Below are 21,218 nucleotides of genomic sequence, written 5' to 3'. Positions count from 1 at the left end.
AAAAGCCGAAATAAACAAGCTAATTAATTAGGTGCCGCCCGGCACGTAAATGTCGGCCCAGATCAGAGGTGATTGCCAATTGCGTCGCCTTTGATCTGGGCCGACATATACGTGCCGGGCGGCACCTAATTAATTAGCTTGTTTATTTTGGCTTTTTTCTTAAAGATGTGTTGGTTGTATCCCGGCTACCGCTGTACTGCTGCATGCTTTGCGGATCGGTATCGGTCAGTGGCCTGGAGGTTGGGAACCACTGCACCACCCCAACCTCTGATGACTCAGCCTAACACACTATCGTCACACTGTACATACATTATTTCTACTTTATATAGGTTGTGTATTTTTATGTGTTACTTGGTCTGATTTGTCAGCTTCATAGCTTAAAGCTTACTGGAGAAGATGTTTCTGCCGAGAGCACTTGCGTGAGATTTTCGCTACGGAGAACAGTGCAGCAATGATTGTAGAAAAGTATTTCTACTCTATGTAGGCTGTGTATTTATCATATCATTCCTGCTTTTACTATATGCTACTGTTATTTTAGGTTTTATGTGTTATTTGGCATGATTTGGTAGATTATTTTTTGGGTCTGCAAATGCTCACAAATTTTTCCCATGTAAATAAATGGTAATTGCTTCTTCACTTTACGACATTCCGGCTTACGAACTGTTTCATAGGAACGCTCTACCTTTGGATGGCGGGGGAAATCTGTAACCTTGTGGGAATCTTGCACAAGGACACTCTGCTTGGTTGGACCAAGTCAGGTCATTTGTGATATTGACCCCGAGGAATTTAAAGCTTTTGACCTGTTCCACTTGCGCACCACCGATGTAAATTGGGTCGTGCAGTCTGCTACTCCTTCTGAAGTCCACAACCAATTCCTTCATCTTGCTGACATTGAGGGATAGGTTATTGTCTTCGCACCATGCCACCAGGTTCTTAATTTCCTCTCTGTACTCAAACTCATCATTACCTGAGATACGGCCGACAATTGTGGTGTCATAGACCTCTCGCACACTCTTCCACAGTGAAGACAGATACAAAGTACCCACTAAGTTCATCTGCCATTTCTTTGTCCCCCATTGACAAGGTTTCACACGGTAGGCTTATTCATAAAGTCAGAAGGCATGGGATCCAGGGAAGTTTGGCCAGGTGGATTCAAAATTAGCTGGCCTGAGGAAAGCAGAGGGTGGTGGTGAAGGGAGTACATTCAGATTGGAGGATTGTGACTAGTGGTGTCCCACAAGGATCAGTTCTGGGACCTCTACTTTTCGTGATTTTTATTAACGACCTGGATGTGGGGGTAGAAGGGTAGGTTGGCGAGTTTGCAGGTGACAAAGGTTGGTGGTGTTGTGGATAGTGTAGACGATTGTCAAAGATTGCAGAGAGACATTGATAGGATGCAGAAGTGGGCTGAGAAGTGGTAGATGGAGTTCAACCTGGAGAAATGTGAGGTGGTACACTTTGGAAGGACAAACTCCAAGGCAGAGGACAAAGTAATGGCAGGATACTTGGTAGTGTGGAGGAGCACAGGGATCTGGGGGTACATGTCCACAGATCCCTGAAAGTTGCCTCACAGGTAGGTAGGGTACTTAAGAAAGCTTATGGGGTAAACAGGAGGAATTCTGCAGATGCTGGAAATTCAAGCAACACACATCAAAGGTGCTGGTGAACGCAGCACACCAGGCAGCATCTCTAGGAAGAGGTACAGTCGACGTTTCGGGCCGAGACCCTTCGTCCTGACAAAGGGTCTCGGCCCGAAACGTTGACTGTACCTCTTCCTAGAAAGCTCATGGGGTGTTAGCTTTCATAAGTCGAGGGATAGAGTTTAAGAGTCACGATGTAATGATGCAGCTCTATAAAACTCTGGTTAGGCCACACTTGGAGTACTGTGTCCAGTTCTGGTCACCTCACTATAGGAAGGATGTGGAAGCATTGGAAAGGGTACAGAGGAGATTTACCAGGATGCTGCCTAGTTTAGAGAGTATGCATTATGATCAGAGATTAAGGGAGTTAGGGCTTTACTCTTTGGAGAGAAGGAGGATGAGAGGAGACATGATAGAGGTATACAAGATATTAAGAAGAATAGATAGAGTGGACAGCCAGCGCCTCTTCCCCAGGGCACCACTGCCCAGTACAAGAGGACATGGCTTTAAGGTAAGGGGTGGGAAGTTCAAGGGGGATATTAGAGGAAGGTTTTTTACTCAGAGAGTGGTTGGTGCATGGAATGCACTGCCTGAGTCAGTGGTGGAGGCAGATACACTAGTGAAGTTTAAGAGACTACGAGACAGGTATATGGAGGAATTTAAGGCGGGGGGTTATATGGGGGGCAGGGATTGAAGGTCGGCACAACATTGTGGGCCGAAGGGCCTGTACTGTGCTGTACTATTCTATGTTCTATTACTACCTCACCAGCATCATTTTCCAGTGGTCCAATATCAACTCTCACCTTGCTTTTACTCTTTATATAACTAAAAACTTTTGGTATCCTGCTTTATATTATTGGCTAGTGTTCCCTCACATTTCATCTTTTCCCTTATAGCTTTTTAGTTGGCTTTTGTTGGATTATAAAAGCTTCCCAATCATCCAACTTCCCACTCACTTTTGCTACCTTATAGAATATAGAACATGGAAATCTACAGCATATTACAGGCCCTTGGCCCACAATGTTGTGTCGACAATATAAGCTACTCTAGAGACTGACTAGAATTACCCTACCACATAGCCCTCTATTTTTCTAAGCTCCATGTACCTACCTAAGTCTCTTAAAAGACCCTGTTGTATCAGCCTCCACCACCATCACCAGCAGTGCATTCCACGCACTCACCACTCTCTGTGTGGAAAAACTTACCCTTGACATCCCCTCTGTACCTACTTCCAAGCACCTTAAAATTATGCCCCCTCATGTTAGCCATTTCAGCCCTGGGAAAAAGCCACACGATCAATGTCTCTCATCATCTTATACACCTCTCTCAGGCCACCTCTCATCCTCCGTCACTCCAAGGAGAAAAGACTGTTCACTCAACCTGTGCTCTCCAAGTAACATCCTCGTAAATCTCTGCACCTTCTCTGTAGTTTCCACATCCTCCCTGTGTGAGGTGCCCTGAACTGAACACAGTACTCCAAGTGGTGTCTGACCAAGGTCTTATATTGCTGTAACATTACCTCACGGCTTTTGAACTCAATCCTACGGTTGATGGCTGCCAACACACCATACACATTCTTAATAACACTATCAACCTGCACAGCAGCTTTGTGTGTCCTACAGGCACAGACCCCAAGATCTCTCTGATCCTCCACACTGCCAAGAGTCTTACCTTTAATACTATATTCTGCCTTCAAATTTGATCTACGAAAATGAACCATTTCACACTTATCTGGGTTGAACTCCATCTGCCACTTCTCAGCCCAGTTCTACATCCTATTGATGTCCTGCTGTAACCTCCGACAGCTCTCCACACTATACACAACACCCTCAACCTTTGTGTCATCAACAAACTTACTAACCCATCCCTTCTATTTCTTCATCCACGTCATTTATAAAGATTACAACGAGGGGTCCCAGAATAGATTCCGGTGGAACATTTCTGGTCACCGACCTCCATGCAGAATATTTCCCGTCTACAACCACCCTTTGCCTTCTGTGGGCAAGCCAATTCCGGATCCACAAAGCAAGGTCTCCTTGGATCCCATGCCTTCTTACTTTCTGAATGAGTTTTGCATGGGGAACCTTATCAAATGCCTTACTGAAATCCATATACACTACATCCACTGTTCTACCTTCATCAATGTATTTGTTACATCCTCACAGAATTCAATCAGGCTTGTAAGGCATGACCTGCCCTTGATAAAGCCATGCTGACATTCCCAATCATACTATGCCTCTCCAAATGCTCAGAAGTCCCGCTTCTCAGAATCTTCTCCCAACAACTTGCCCACCACTGAAGTCAGACTCACTGACTTATAGGTCTTAGTTTCCTGGGCTATCTCTACTCCCTCTCGTGAACAAAGGAACAACATTTGCAACCCTCCAATCCTCTGGTACTTCTCCCCTCCCTATTGATGATGCAAAGATCATTGCCAGAGGCTCAGCAATCTCCTCCCTCGCTTTCCACAGCAGCCTGGGGTATATCTTGTCTGGTCCCAGCAAATTATCAAAGTTAATGATTTTTAAAAGCTCCAGCACATCCTCTTTCCTAATGTCTATATGCTCAAGCATTTCAGTCCACTGTAAATCATCCCCACAATTTCCAAGGTCCTTTTCCCTGGTGAATATTAAATACCTCCGTTATCTCCTCCGACTCCATGCACACGTTTCCACTATTGCACCTATTGGTCCTATTCATACTTGTAAAATGCCTTGGGGTTTTTATTAATCCTGCTCGCTAAGGCCTTTTCATGGCCCCTTCTAGCTCTCCCAATTTCATTCTTAAATTCCTTCCTAACAACATTATAATTTTACAGAGCTCTAACAGTACCTAGTTTCTTGAACCTTTCATAAGATTTTCTTTTCTTCTGATCTAGATTTTCCACATCCTTTATACAGCATGGTTCTTTTTTTACCCTACCATCCTTTCTCCACCTCAATGGAACATATCTATGCAGAACGCCATGCAAATGTTCCCTGAACATTTGCCATATTTCTGCCATGCATTTCCCAGAGAACATCTGCTCTCACATTCCTGCCTAATTGAATCATATTTCCCCCTACCCCAATTAAATGTTTTCCCAAATTATCTGCTCCTATCCCTCTCCAGTGCTGTGGTAAAGGAGACAGAGTTGTGATCACTACCTCAAAATGCTCTCCCACTGAGAGATCTGACACCTGACCAGGTTAATTTCCCAATACCAGATCAAGTACAGCCTCTCCCCCTCCCACATTCAAATCTTTTACTAGCTCTTCTTTCAGTTAGTCCTGACGAAGGGTCTCAACCCAAAACTTCGACTGTACCTCTTCCTAGAGATGCTGCCTGGCCTGCTGCGTTCACCAGCAACTTTTACATGTGTTACTGTAAAGCAATGCACTGCCTGGCCGCCCTTACAGTTAACCAATACAGTTCCTGTCAATGCGTGACGGGACAATAGTGAGGGAGCTGTGATCTGTATCTAGCCTGTACTGTACCCGATCCAAGTTTGCTTAATGGGACGGTGTAGAGTGAGTTCTGTCCCACATCCAGTTTGTGTCCCATCTGTTCCTCCCCTGTCCCTCGCCCTCCATTCCTGTCATCCTTACCTTTCTCTGGAAGACAAGCCCAAATTCCCGCAGGTGCTGCAGGAAGGTCAGCAGGGAGTCGCTCATCCCTTCCACGGAGTAATCCTGCAGAGGAGCAGAAAGAGCGGCTGTGAGAGGGAACAGGACGGAGAAGGCAGAGGCACGGACCGGGAGAGTCACACAGGAGGGAAAGACTTAAAACATTCACTGGTGTCATTTAAACTAAACAAGGCAGGTCACAATGCACAGAAATAGGCCCTTCTGCCCACTGAGTCTGTACTGACCTCAAATCCCCAATTTACACTAGGTTTGCAGATAAAACCACCATAGTGGGCCGAATCTAAATTATCGAGTTGGAGTAGGAAAGAGAGATATGATGAAAACCTTTCCCTCAATGTCAGTAAAAGAGCTGGTCATTGACCTCAGGAAGGAGATGGAGAGCCGGGAGAGAACGCTATCACGACAAAACTGTTTCTATGTCAGCAAGACAAAAGAGCTGATCGCTGGCCTTGGGAAGCGGGGATGGGGTCGGCTGGCACGCTGGCTTCCATTACATCAACGGTGCTGAGGTCAGGATGGCTGGCAGCTTCACGTTTCTAGAATGAACATTTGAGGGCACGACTCAACACACTGCAGACACCAGCTTCCCCTCTACGGACTGTGTCTATATTTCTCACTGCATCGGTAAGGCAGCCAGCATAATCACAGACCCCACCCACCGTGGACACTCTCTTCTCACCCCTCCCATCAGAAAGCCTGAAAGCAATTTCCACCAGGCTCAAGGACAGCTTCTATCCCGCTGTTGCTAGGCTCTTAAATGAAACTCTTGCATGACAAGATGAACTCTTGACCTCAGAGTCTACCTCATCATGGTCCTTGTATCTGCATGGCCCTCTCTCTGTAACACTTTATTCTGCATTCTGTTATTGCTGTCCTTACGTAGCAGCCTCTGCTTTAAATATACTCAATGACATCAAAGGTCATGGGGGAAAGGCACAAGAATGGGTTTGAGGGGGAAAATAGATCAGTCACGATGGAATGTTGGAGCAGACTCGATGGGCTGAATGGCTAATTCTGCCCCACAGTGCAAGTGGGATCCTGACTCGGTTCTCGCCCTACAAACGGAAGCCCTGCACCTCTGGCGAGCCAACTGTTGTTCTCCTGAGTTTTACAAGGTTGGAAGGGAGAGGGTGGGGGGAGGCAGGTGTGGCTGGGTATCGACCACCGTCCCGTCGACCGCTGCCTGCACTCTGCAACGCGGCGCGCGCCGGGAACGCGCTGGCTGAGCCCCACAAGGTCTGGCGGCAGACAGTGGCAGTGTGGGGCCTGTGCACTTGCAGCCAGCAGATGGCAAGCAACAGGACGCGATCAGGGTCAAGCTCACTGTGTACATAATTAGACTGGGTATAATTAGAGGGTGAGTGGTCACGCTTTCAAGCACCCTCGGGGGCAGTCGGAAGCTTGCCGCTCAGTAGCCAGCCTCCGAGGTCAGAGAAGATTACTTGCCTGTACTCCAAGGACATCTTTGTCACGGCATTGGCTGCCCACCGTTAGGTCTGCTCAGGAGGCAGTGGTGAGCCTGCAGCGATGGAATCGTGGCTGGCACAGAAACAGACCCTTCGGCCGACCAGGACTCCTTCTAAGCTAATCCATCTCACCTACATCCCTCTAAACGTTTCCACCAACATGCACAACCCTATTCACCAAAGGTAAAGATTCAAGATGACCCCTGTGCGTCACACATACAATGAAACGTCAATACAGTGAAACACGTTGTTCTGTGTCAACAACCGACACGGTCCGAGATGTGCTGAGAACAGACTAGGGCAAGTGATACCGTGCTTCTGGCACAAACATAAGATGCCCACTGCTTAATAAACTTAACCCGTACATCTTGGGAATGCAGGAGGAAAATGTCATGGGGAGAACGTACAAACTCCTTACACACAGCGGTGAGAATTGAACCCCGATTTTATAGCTGGCGCTGTCTACACTACTGTGCTGTCCCTACACCTCAGTTCCTCAGTAGAGCCCTGTCTGACCACGGGCGCTACAGTGGACTTTACTTTATTGTTCTAATTGTGTCCTTCCTTACAGAACTCTAATCTCTGTCGTTCTACACACACTGTGCTGGAGGAACTCAGCAGCATCTATGGAGGGGAATGAACAGTTGACGTTTTGCTCTGAGACCCTTCATCAGAACTGGTAAGAACGTGGGGGAAGGGGGAAGGAGCACAAACAGGTGACAGGTGACTAGATAAGGGGGAAGGTGGGTGGGAGAGGGGGATGAGTACGAAGCTGAGACGGGTAAAGGGCTAAAGGAGGAATCTGATAGGACAGGATAGCTGGACCATAGGAGAAAGGGAAGGAGGGTGACAACTAGAGGAAGGTAATGGGGAGATGAGGGGAGGAGAAGGGGTGAGACGGTAAAGACTGAGGAATGAAATATTGTGGAATATTGGTGAGGAATGGAAAACGAGAGGAGGAGGGAGAGGCAGAATAATTACCAGAGGTTAGAAAAATCAATGTACATGCCAGAAGGAATATGAGGCGTTTCTCCTCTAGCCCGAGTTTGGCCTCATCGTGGCAGTAGACATGTCAGAACTGGAAGAGGAGGTTACACTGAAATGGGTAGACACCGGGAGATGCTGCATTCTTCAGCACACTCACTTGTAACCCTGTCCTCCCTCTCGTCCCGGTGACATCCACGTCAATATTTTCTTCATCCGTTCTAGCGGAATCACCAGCTCAGCAAGCAGACTGCACCTACTAGTGACGGTAACATGCAATGAGGGAGGGGTGCCCCATCTGTCTATCCCCACCCTTCCACATGGTAGAGATTGTGGCCCCCGCCCAGCTGTTGGAAGGGCAGAGTCAGCGGAGGATCCCAGCTGCAGGCTGCCCCGATGAACCGCTGCTCGCCCTCCCACCCCCATGGGAGGGGGTGAGGGCTGAGTGCAGACCAGGGGTGGAGGGGGCAGGGTTTGTCCCATACACCACAGAGTGTGACGTGAGGGGTGGGGGTCACCAGTTTTCTTACAAGGAGTGGTTCACTGGGAGCTGTGAGAGTCACTGAACCCTCCCATGGGGGAGCGGGGGGGGGTGCTGGTGGCGGTCACTTGGTTCTCAGGGACGAGGCCAGGTCATGGCGTCTGACAGCACGGAAAAGGGTGTTGCTGTCCAGCTTGTTTCTACTGACCAAGTTAACCTATATCCCTCAAACACCTCCTGCCCATACACTTCTCGCAGGCTGATAAAATAACAAGGGACGCCACGGTAGCCTAGCAGTCAGTGTAACATCTCCAGTGATCCGAGTTCATTTCGAGCACTGTCTGCAAAGAGTTTGATTGTTCTCCCTATGACTGCGTGGGTTTCTCTTTCCTCTGGTTTCTTCCCACATTCCGAAGACATACGGGTTAGTAGATTAGTTCGTTAAATGGTGTAACTGGGCGGTGTGGGCTTCACTCACCCCAGTGCTGAATGTGCTCCACAGCCGTGGACTCCTCTTTGGGGACACAGCGGTTCACGCTCTGCATGTTTGTTTTTTTAAAAATTATTTGCGCAATTTGATCAAAATGCTTCAGGGATGAACTGACTTTGCAGCTGTGGCCTGCAACCTTCAGCACTCGCCTTAGTGCTGAGCCCACTCATTCGCTGTGGCCTGTAGCCACTGAGCCCCCAGTGCTGAACTGACCCTGTGGCTGTAGACTGTAGCCATTGGACCCCAGACCAGCTTTACGCCTCAGCGCTGAACTGGCCCCTTGGCTGTGGACTGTAGTCATTGGGCCCCAGACCGGCTTCACACCTCAGCACTGAACTGGCCCTGTGGACTGTAGTCATCGGGCCCCTGGACCGGCTTCACACCTCAGCACTGAACTGGCCCTGTGGACTGTAGTCATCGGGCCCCTGGACTGGCTTCACACCTCAGCACTGAACTGGCCCTGTGGACTGTAGTCATCGGGCCCCTGGACCGGCTTCACACCTCAGCACTGAACTGGCCCTGTGGACTGTAGTCATCGGGCCCCAGACCGGCTTCACGTCTCAGCACTGAACTGGCCCTGTGGACTGCAGTCATTGGGCCCCTGGACCGGCTTCACACCTCAGCACTGAACTGGCCCTGTGGACTGCAGTCATTGGGCCCCTGGACCGGCTTCACACCTCAGCACTGAACTGGCCCTGTGGACTGTAGTCATCGGGCCCCTGGACCGGCTTCACGTCTCAGCACTGAACTGGCCCTGTGGACTGTCGTCATTGGACCCCCAGACTAGCTTCACACCTCAGCACTGAACTGGCCCTGTGGACTGTCGTCATTGGGCCCCCAGACTAGCTTCACACCTCAGCACTGAACTGGCCCTGTGGACTGCAGTCATTGGGCCCCAGACCGGCTTCACGACTCAGCACTGAACTGGCCCTGTGGACTGCAGTCATTGGGCCCCAGACCGGCTTCACACCTCAGCACTGAACTGGCCCTGTGGACTGTAGTCATCGGGCCCCTGGACCGGCTTCACACCTCAGCACTGAACTGGCCCTGTGGACTGTAGTCATCGGGCCCCTGGACCGGCTTCACACCTCAGCACTGAACTGGCCCTGTGGACTGTCGTCATTGGGCCCCTGGACCGGCTTCACACCTCAGCACTGAACTGGCCCTGTGGACTGTAGTCATCGGGCCCCAGACCGGCTTCACGACTCAGCGCTGAACTGGCCCTGTGGACTGCAGTCATTGGGCCCCTGGACTGGCTTCACACCTCAGCGCTGAACTGGCCCTGTGGACTGTAGTCATTGGGCCCCAGACCGGCTTCACGTCTCAGCGCTGAACTGGCCCTGTGGACTGCCGTCATTGGGCCCCAGACCGGCTTCACACCTCAGCACTGAACTGGCCCTGTGGACTGCAGTCATTGGGCCCCTGGACTGGCTTCACACCTCAGCACTGAACTGGCCCTGTGGACTGTCGTCATTGGGCCCCTGGACTGGCTTCACACCTCAGCACTGAACTGGCCCTGTGGACTGTAGTCATCGGGCCCCTGGACCGGCTTCACACCTCAGCACTGAACTGGCCCTGTGGACTGTAGTCATCGGGCCCCTGGACTGGCTTCACACCTCAGCACTGAACTGGCCCTGTGGACTGTAGTCATCGGGCCCCTGGACCGGCTTCACACCTCAGCACTGAACTGGCCCTGTGGACTGTAGTCATCGGGCCCCAGACCGGCTTCACGACTCAGCACTGAACTGGCCCTGTGGACTGCAGTCATTGGGCCCCTGGACTGGCTTCACACCTCAGCGCTGAACTGGCCCCTTGGCTGTGGACTGTAGTCATCGGGCCCCAGACCGGCTTCACACCTCAGCACTGAACTGGCCCTGTGGGCTGTAGTCATCGGGCCCCTGGACCGGCTTCACACCTCAGCACTGAACTGGCCCTGTGGACTGTAGTCATCGGGCCCCTGGACTGGCTTCACACCTCAGCACTGAACTGGCCCTGTGGACTGCAGTCATTGGGCCCCAGACCGGCTTCACACCTCAGCACTGAACTGGCCCTGTGGACTGTAGTCATTGGGCCCCAGACCGGCTTCACACCTCAGCGCTGAACTGGCCCTGTGGACTGTAGTCATCGGGCCCCAGACCGGCTTCACGTCTCAGCGCTGAACTGGCCCTGTGGACTGTAGTCATTGGGCCCCAGACCGGCTTCACGTCTCAGCACTGAACTGGCCCTGTGGACTGTAGTCATTGGGCCCCAGACCGGCTTCACACCTCAGCACTGAACTGGCCCTGTGGACTGTAGTCATTGGGCCCCAGACCGGCTTCACGTCTCAGCGCTGAACTGGCCCTGTGGACTGTAGTCATTGGGCCCCAGACCGGCTTCACGTCTCAGCGCTGAACTGGCCCTGTGGACTGTAGTCATTGGGCCCCAGACCGGCTTCACGTCTCAGCGCTGAACTGGCCCTGTGGACTGTAGTCATTGGGCCCCAGACCGGCTTCACGTCTCAGCGCTGAACTGGCCCTGTGGACTGTAGTCATTGGGCCCCAGACCGGCTTCACGTCTCAGCACTGAACTGGCCCTGTGGACTGTAGTCATTGGGCCCCTGGACTGGCTTCACGACTCAGCACTGAACTGGCCCTGTGGACTGCAGTCATTGGGCCCCAGACCGGCTTCACACCTCAGCACTGAACTGGCCCTGTGGACTGTAGTCATCGGGCCCCTGGACTGGCTTCACACCTCAGCATTGAACTGGCCCTGTGGACTGCAGTCATTGGGCCCCTGGACTGGCTTCACACCTCAGCATTGAACTGGCCCTGTGGACTGTAGTCATCGGGCCCCTGGACCGGCTTCACACCTCAGCATTGAACTGGCCCTGTGGACTGTAGTCATCGGGCCCCTGGACTGGCTTCACACCTCAGCATTGAACTGGCCCTGTGGACTGTCGTCATCGGGCCCCTGGACCGGCTTCACGTCTCAGCACTGAACTGGCCCTGTGGACTGCAGTCATTGGGCCCCTGGACCGGCTTCACACCTCAGCATTGAACTGGCCCTGTGGACTGTAGTCATTGGGCCCCTGGACTGGCTTCACACCTCAGCGCTGAACTGGCCCTGTGGACTGTCGTCATCGGGCCCCTGGACCGGCTTCACGTCTCAGCACTGAACTGGCCCTGTGGACTGTAGTCATCGGGCCCCTGGACTGGCTTCACACCTCAGCATTGAACTGGCCCTGTGGACTGTCGTCATCGGGCCCCTGGACCGGCTTCACACCTCAGCACTGAACTGGCCCTGTGGACTGTAGTCATCGGGCCCCTGGACTGGCTTCACACCTCAGCACTGAACTGGCCCTGTGGACTGTCGTCATCGGGCCCCTGGACCGGCTTCACGTCTCAGCACTGAACTGGCCCTGTGGACTGCAGTCATTGGGCCCCTGGACCGGCTTCACACCTCAGCATTGAACTGGCCCTGTGGACTGTAGTCATCGGGCCCCTGGACTGGCTTCACGACTCAGCGCTGAACTGGCCCTGTGGACTGTAGTCATCGGGCCCCTGGACTGGCTTCACGACTCAGCGCTGAACTGGCCCTGTGGACTGTAGTCATCGGGCCCCTGGACCGGCTTCACGTCTCAGCACTGAACTGGCCCTGTGGACTGTAGTCATCGGGCCCCTGGACTGGCTTCACACCTCAGCATTGAACTGGCCCTGTGGACTGCAGTCATTGGGCCCCTGGACCGGCTTCACGACTCAGCGCTGAACTGGCCCTGTGGACTGTAGTCATCGGGCCCCTGGACTGGCTTCACGACTCAGCGCTGAACTGGCCCTGTGGACTGCAGTCATTGGGCCCCTGGACCGGCTTCACGACTCAGCGCTGAACTGGCCCTGTGGACTGCAGTCATTGGGCCCCTGGACTGGCTTCACGACTCAGCGCTGAACTGGCCCTGTGGACTGTAGTCATCGGGCCCCTGGACTGGCTTCACGACTCAGCGCTGAACTGGCCCTGTGGACTGTAGTCATCGGGCCCCTGGACTGGCTTCACGACTCAGCGCTGAACTGGCCCTGTGGACTGTAGTCATCGGGCCCCTGGACCGGCTTCACGTCTCAGCACTGAACTGGCCCTGTGGACTGCAGTCATTGGGCCCCTGGACTGGCTTCACACCTCAGCATTGAACTGGCCCTGTGGACTGCAGTCATTGGGCCCCTGGACCGGCTTCACGACTCAGCGCTGAACTGGCCCTGTGGACTGTAGTCATCGGGCCCCAGACCGGCTTCACACCTCAGCATTGAACTGGCCCTGTGGACTGCAGTCATTGGGCCCCTGGACCGGCTTCACGACTCAGCGCTGAACTGGCCCTGTGGACTGCAGTCATTGGGCCCCAGACCGGCTTCACACCTCAGCACTGAACTGGCCCTGTGGACTGTAGTCATCGGGCCCCAGACCGGCTTCACACCTCAGCACTGAACTGGCCCTGTGGACTGTAGTCATCGGGCCCCTGGACTGGCTTCACGTCTCAGCACTGAACTGGCCCTGTGGACTGCAGTCATTGGGCCCCTGGACCGGCTTCACACCTCAGCATTGAACTGGCCCTGTGGACTGCAGTCATTGGGCCCCTGGACCGGCTTCACGACTCAGCGCTGAACTGGCCCTGTGGACTGTAGTCATCGGGCCCCTGGACTGGCTTCACGACTCAGCGCTGAACTGGCCCTGTGGACTGCAGTCATTGGGCCCCTGGACTGGCTTCACGACTCAGCGCTGAACTGGCCCTGTGGACTGTAGTCATCGGGCCCCTGGACTGGCTTCACGTCTCAGCGCTGAACTGGCCCCTTGGCTGCAGACTCACTTTTGGGAATCTGCGGTTCATGTTCTGTTTACTCTTTATTGCTTGCACAATTTGTTTCTTTGTTCTGTGGCTGCCTGCAGGAAGATGAATCTCAAGGTTTTATACAGCATACATACTTTGATAATAAATAAACGTACTTTGAACTTTGTTCTGGTGGAAGGGCCTGCTACCATGATAAATCTCTAAATAAATAAAATAGCCAATGAGGGCAAGGAGGGTTTACGCTAAGGACTGGGCTCCCAGCTCCTGGTGACAGAGCACCTCAAAGCTCACGGGGAGCAGTGGCCGGGGGTTGAACTCAGAGACATGTTGGGATACGAGCTCCTCCGGGTCACCAAGCCTCACCTGGAACGGCCGGTGGATGGAAGGCAGCGGCTTGAACCTCTAAAGGGAAATTGTGTTCACCCACCACATGCACCGGGAGTCATATCTCCCAGACAAACCACTGTAGGAAACGTGTTTTGTTTCAGAGCATCATGCAGATGTTTGAGGGACTCGATACAGATGTGAGACCTGGTACAGACGTTTGAGGGACTTGATACAGATGAGAGACCTGGCACAGATGTTTGAGGGACCTGATACAGATGTGAGACCTGGTACAGACATTTGAGGGACCTGACACAAATGTGAGACCTAGTACAGATGTTTGAGGGAGTCGATACAGATGTGAGACCTGATACAGATGCTGAGACCTGGTATAGAAGTTTGAGGGACCTCAAACACTCCACACCCAATGCAGGGCGATAATCCAGAGAGTATTTTCATGGAAATACCATAGAACTGCATGGGATCTCATCTGTTATCATGCCATCGCGACTCCAGGAGATCTTTTATTTATACTCAGGGACCATTCCAAAGTGGGCGATTTATTATCCCTCTCGAGCCGATTCTTCTGCCTACTTCCTGTAACCTTTGACACCCTGACTAATCAAGAACCTATCAACCTCTGCTTTAAGTACACTGAATGACTTGGCCTCCACAGCCGTCTGTGGCAATGAATCTGACAGATTCACCACCCGGCTAAAGAAATTGATCGACGTTTGTTCTAAATGGACGTCCTTTTAGTCTGAGGCTGTGTCCTCTGGTCCTTGACTCACCCATTATAGGAAACATCCTGTCCACGTCCATTCTATCTGGGCCTTTCAATATTCAATAGGTTTGAATGCCATTCCCGACTCTTCTAAACTCCAGCGAGTACAGGCCCAGAGCCATCAATCGACCCTCATACATTAACCCTTTCATTCCTTAGATCATTCTCATAAACCTCCTCTACAATCCCAGCACATCCTGTCTTAGATATGGGACCTAAAATTGCTCACAACATTCCACGTGTGTTCTGCCCAGTGCCTCATGAAGCCTCAACATTACATCCTTGCTTTTAAATTCTAGCCCTCTCAAAATTAATGCTAGCATTGTACTTGATAATCTGAGACTGCAGGTCATAGAACCACAGCACAGATTCTGGCTCACTGAGTCTGTACAAACCATCTACAAGTTTTTACAGTAATCTCATTCCAATCTCCCCACATTCCACCAACGGGAGTTATATTATATAAATGGGAGGAAACTGGAGCACGTGGGGGAACCTACACGGTCACAGGGACAGCCGGGTAGAACCTGGGGTCCCAGCTCCGTGATGCAGCGGCTCTACGAGATGTGTCGCTGTGGCAGTGGTGGGGAGCTGGAGAGTACAGGCAACACGAGTGTTAGCAGTGGGATCGGGTGCACAGATTCCCGATCATTCTGTAGCCTGCCTCCACTGGCCGAGGTCAAAGGGCAGCGCTGGGGAGAAGCGCAGCACACCAAGTGTCAAAGCCAATTCGTGCACATTGCCCCAGGCGTCTCGTCACCAACAGCTCACAGGCCATCCAATTATAGGCCTGTCCTCTGCACAGCAACCAGAATTAATTTACAAGACTGCGACTCTGCCAGAAATTATATTAACCCTCTCACAGACACCCCCTTCACAGCAGATGGGTTCAACCTTCTGCTCCCACTCACAGTCAGACACCAAGAGTCTTACGCAGGGAATTAACCCCTTACACACCACCACCTGCTCACAAACACTGGGCAGTCGATAGCCAGGGAATTAACCCTTTACACACCAGCTGCTCACAGACACCAGGCATTTTGTATCCAGGGGATTAACCCCTCACATACTGCTCCCTGCTTGCAATCACACACTGAACAATCTATACCACATGACCTCCCGGCTCACAATCAGACACTGAGCAGTCTGTTACCCGCGGATGGGACTGACCCTTTACACTCTGCTGCCCGCTCGCAGCCAAACATCAAGCAGTCAGTCCCCAGGGGATTAACCCCTTACACTGCTCCTCGCTCACAGTCAGTCACCACCCTGAACTCAGGGAAGGACATTAACCACCTCAACAGTTCAGAAACACCGAAAGAAGAATCCCTGCTTGCTTTTCCCTCCCGAGGCAAATGTGTGTGACAGAGGGGTCTCACATTCGGTACTCTCAGCTGACAGTAGATTGTTTGCCACTAACCATTCATTGCCAGGCACATTCCCCTTCAGTCAGCATTACAACTTCTCCACACACACAAGGCGGGGGCCATTCAGCCCATCCAAGTCTGCCTTGCTCTTCGATGTGTGGTTAAGAAAACATATGGCACGCTTGCCCTTATTACTCAAGGCATTGAGTTCAAAAGTCAGGAAGTTATGTTGCAGCTTTATAAACTGCAGCTGGAGTCTTGAGGAAGGGTCTCGGCCCGAAATGTCGACTGTACTCTTCTCCACAGATGTTGCCTGGCCTGCTGAGTTCCTCCAGCATTTCATGTGTGTTGCTCGGATTTCCAGCATCTGCAGATTCTCTCGTTTCTGGCCCTAGGCCTTGTGGTTTTCTGACCTCTAGTTTTGGTCTCACCCGACCTGAGAGGAAAAGCCTGCATGCATTCACTCTATCCCTCAATTTTGTTTACAATATCTCCCCTCATTCTCCTACAGTCCAGGGAAGATTCAACCTTCCCCTATAACTCACGTCCTCCAGCCTCCGCAGCACCCTTGTAAACTTTCTCTGCACTTCCTCCCTGATGCAGCCCCTCAGCAAGAAGCTGGACTGACGTCAACTATTGAATTTCCATTTGTAAGCGCCTGGTGTCCAAGCTCAAGGACGCAGGCAAAGGTGATGTGAATGGTGCCGGGTAATCGTGCAGTCAGTACAGTTTAACTTCATCTCGGCGAGTGGGATGGGACACAAGGCAGGTAACTGGCTCACCCACTGTCCCCCTCAGCCACCGCACCTTACTCGGGTTAGACGTCCTGCACGAGGTGGGATGCAGAAACCAGTGGGACCTCTAACCCGACCCACATGGAAATAAAACGAGTACTCGCTCAAACCACCAAAGACTTGTAATCATACGCAGATACAGGAGGAGGCCACTCTGCCCATGGAGCTCATTCAAAGACTGACCCCCTCAACCCCACTCAGGACCCATTCCTACTCTCCTTCAGATGTTTCTCCAAAAGCGTAATGCTTTACAGCGCTAGTGATCGGGGTTCAGTTTCCGCCGCTGCCCGTAACGAGTTGGTACGTTCTTCCTGCGAGCACATTGGTGTCCCCCCATGTTCCAGAGGTGTACTGGCTAGGGTGGGAGAGTTGTGGGCATGCCACGTTGGTGCTGGAAGTATGGCGACACTTGTGGGCTGCCTCCAGCACATCCGCGGACACAAACCACGCCTTTCACTGTGTGTGTCGACGTACGTGCGACAAATACAGCTGGCCGTCAATCGTTTCCTTCTGATCCTGTTTCTGATTTCCTCTGAATCAGTGCACACATGAACACAGGATGAGGTTACTCGGCCCCTCAAGCCAGCCCCACCATTATGATCATCAGTTCCTCTCCTGTGCCAGCTCCCCATAGCTCAACGTATCCACATTGAAAAGCCCCACCATTATTTTACTCATTTCTATCTTTATCATTGATACAAATATCCTTGCTGTCCATTTTTCACCCATGGACTCTGCCTCTCCTGCTGCGTTCCTCCAGCATCTCGTTCAGTTCTCCAGATGCCAGCTTCTGCAGTGTCTTCCCTCGACTCCACCCTGTCGGGCCCCTTTTTTTTAGCATCTTTTATATTCCAAGAAGATTACTCATTTTTCTAAATTTCAAAGAATATGGATAAAATTTCCTCAGCCATTCTTACAGGACAAGCATCCCAGAAAGTGCCCAAATGAGTTTCTTCTGGACCGTCTCCAACGCCGGTATTCCAGAACATCGATACTTGCAGAAGGAAGAGCCTCTTCTCTCTTTTAGCTTCCATTCTCAATCTGCCTGCTGGTCTCAGAGCGGAGGTCAATCCTGAGTGGGGTCTGACAGGCAGCTGTCTGTACACGATCCTCTCCACCAGCTTCAATTGCCCATCCCTGCTTCACGTGGCTCCAGCCACACCAACAGAAAGACCATAGGGTATAGGAGCAGGGTTAGGCCACTCGGCCCATTGAGTCTCTTCTGCCATTCAATCACGGTTGACATTATCTCTCTCAACCTCATTCTCCTGCCTTCTCTCCGTAGCCTTTGTCATTCTCACAACTCTAGAATTCTACATATACCAATAACTGGGCCTCCACAGCCATCAGTAGCAATGAATTCCAGATTCACCACCCTCTGGTTAAAGAAATGACTCCTCATCTCTGTTCTAAAGGGATGTCCTTCTATTCTGGCTGTGCCCTCTGGTCGCAGTCTCTCTCACTAAAGGAAACATCCGCAAAGAGCAACTATTGTCCTGTTCAGAAAGACAGTGTGCAAAGGAGATATATAAATGCAATACGAGCCACCAGGCAAACAATCACTTCCCCAGAGACAAAGCAGCGTGTAGCAGGTGTGGAGATTAATTTTCAGTCATCTGATTAGAAGCATTCAAAGTCCTGGCTGGACACGAATGCTGACAGCTGGACAACTTCAAAAGGACGTGTGGCAGACGCAGCTCGAATTAATACTTTTCAAGCTGGCCCTAATCAATGTTAATCAGTTCCAGCAATTGAATTCAACAAGAGCTGGTAGCAATCGATCGAGGGAATGTAAATCCCCCAGGAAACCACATTCACAACAAGGCTTGGGCTTCCAATATGCATCGTTGGAATCTCTCTAAAACTCAGGTCAATTTTCCCATCCTATTACCAGTTCCTTTCTCCACACCTCACTGTTTCCTCTCACCCTCCTCCCTTTTCCATTTCAACCCCTCTCCCTCTATTTCCCCACTCACCCTTCTCTCTTCAACTTCACCCTTCTCTCTTCAACTTCACCCTACCCTCTTCCGCCCCTCTCTCTCTGTCTCATCTTCACCTTACCATCCCCTCTATCTCTCTCACTCCCATCTTATCATCCCCTCTGTCTCATGCTCACCTTACCCTCGTCTCTCTCTCACTCCCACCTTATCCTCGTCTCTCTCTCACTCCCACCTTACCCTCGTCTCTCTCTCACGCTCACCTTACCCTTATCTCCCTCTCACTCCCACACCCTCTCTCTCATCTTACTCTCACTTTAACCTCCCCTTCTCTCACTCCCATCTTAGCCTCCTCTCCCACTGTCTCATGCTCACATTAGCCTTGTCTCCTTCTCACTCCCACGTTACTGTTACCTCAATCTCTCTCTCACTCCTCACCCTCTTTCCTACCTTAGCCTCCTCTCTATTTCTCTCACTCCCACTTCATCTCCCCCATCTTGTCTCACCCTACTCCACTCTCTTCCACCAGCCCTCTTCTCTTAACCTCTCTCCCGTCATCTCTCACACCTTCACATCCTCTCTCTACACCCCTCATCCCCCCTTACTCCACCCGTCACCTCCTCCTCTCTCACCGTCCCTACCCGCCCCTCCTCTCCCTACCCCTGCCCCGACTCTCCTCTCCCACCCTCCCCGTCCCCACACACCCCTCTCCAACCTGTCCCCAACCTCCCCTCTCACCCATTCCCACTGCTCCATCTCCCCACCCTCCCCCCACCCATTCCCACTGCTCCATCTCCCCACCCTCCCCCCTCACCCATTCCCACTGCTCCATCTCCCCACCCTCCACCCACCCATTCCCACTGCTCCATCTCCCCACCCTCCCCCCACCCATTCCCACTGCTCCATCTCCCCACCCTCCCTCCTCTCACCCATTCCCACTGCTCCATCTCCCCACCCTCCCCTCTCACCAATTCCCACTGCTCCATCTCCCCACCCTCCCCCCTCACCCATTCCCACTGCTCCATCTCCCCACCCTCCCCTCTCACCAATTCCCACTGCTCCATCTCCCCACCCTCCCCCCTCACCCATTCCCACTGCTCCATCTCCCCACCCTCCCCTCTCACCAATTCCCACTGCTCCATCTCCCCACCCCCATCCTCACCCTCCCCCCTCACCCATTCCCACTGCTCCATCTACACTCTACAGGAGAGAAGACAGCTGAAACGTCTCAACCCAAGCAAGGCCGCAGGACCGGATGGTGTCAGTACCAGGGTGCTCAAAGCCTGTGCCCCTCAGCTATGTGGAGTACTTTACCACGATACGAATACCAATACGATATGAGTTGACAATAAACTGGACTGATCAAAGAACACTGAGGCTGTCTACAAGAAGGGTCAGAGCCGTCTCTATTTCCTGAGGAGACTGAGGTCCTTTAACATCTTCCGGACGATGCTGAGGATGTTCTACGAGTCTGTGGTGGCCAGTGCTATCATGTTTGCTGTTGTGTGCTGGGGTAGCAGGCTGAGGGTAGCAGACACCAACAGAATCAACAAACTCATTCGTAAGGCCAGTGATGTTGTGGGGATGGAACTGGATTCTCTCACGGTGGTGTCTGAAAAGAGGATGCTGTCTAAGTTGCATGCCATCTTGGACAATGTCTCCCATCCACTACATAATGTACTGGGTGGGTACAGGAGTACATTCAGCCAGAGACTCATTCCACCGAGATGCAACACAGAGCGTCATAGGAAGTCATTCCAGTCTGTAGCCATCAAACTTTACAACTCCTCCCTTGGAGGGTCAGACACCCTGAGCCAATAGGCTGGTCCTGGACTTATTTCATAATTTACTGGCATAATTACTATTTAACTATTTATGGTTCTATTACTATTTATTATTTATGGAGCAACTGTAACGAAAACCAATTTCCCCGGGAATTAGTAAAGTATGACTATGACTACTATCTTCCCACCCTCCCCCCTCACCCATTCCCACCGCACCATCTCCCCACCCTCCTCTCTCACCCATTCCCACTGTTCCATCTCCCCACCCTCCCCCCTCACCCATTACCACTGTTCCATCTCCCCACCCTCCCCCTCACCCATTCCCACTGCTCCATCTCCCCACCCTCCCCCCTCACCCATTTCCACTGCTCCATCTCCCCACCCTCCCCCCTCACCCATTTCCACTGCTCCATCTCCCCACCCCCTCACCCATTTCCACTGCTCCACCTCCCCACCCCCACCCTCCCCCCTTCCCATTCCCACTGTTCCATCTCCCCGCCCTCCATCCCCACCCTCCCCCTCACCCATTCCCACTGCTCCATCTCCCCACCCTCCCCCCTCACCCATTCCCACTGCTCCATCTCCCCACCCTCCCCCCTCACCCATTCCCACTGCTCCATATCCCCACCCCCACCCTCCCCCTTTCCCATTCCCACTGCTCCATCTCCCCACCCCCACCCTCCCCCTTTCCCATTCCCACTGCTCCATCTCCCCACCCTCCACCCCCACCC

At 52.2% G+C, this 21,218-nt stretch overlaps 1 protein-coding gene across 1 annotated transcript in view; it reads right to left on the bottom strand.

Moving 5' to 3' along the window:
- The window catches only part of gtf2h4 (general transcription factor IIH, polypeptide 4), a 141,790-nt gene that overhangs the window by 32,344 nt on the left and 88,228 nt on the right, over window positions 1-21,218 (bottom strand). The window contains exon 10 of the mRNA XM_063048137.1: window positions 5,228-5,311. Coding sequence (XP_062904207.1) covers window positions 5,228-5,311 — 84 coding nt within the window. The remainder of the gene's footprint in view (window positions 1-5,227; window positions 5,312-21,218) is intronic.

The sequence above is a fragment of the Mobula hypostoma genome, chromosome 5 (genome assembly GCF_963921235.1).
Source record: "Mobula hypostoma chromosome 5, sMobHyp1.1, whole genome shotgun sequence".
In the NCBI taxonomy this organism is placed as follows: domain Eukaryota; kingdom Metazoa; phylum Chordata; class Chondrichthyes; order Myliobatiformes; family Myliobatidae; genus Mobula; species Mobula hypostoma.
The sequence above is the reverse complement of the archived record's forward strand: the minus strand, read 5'-3'. Positions and strand labels throughout refer to the sequence as shown.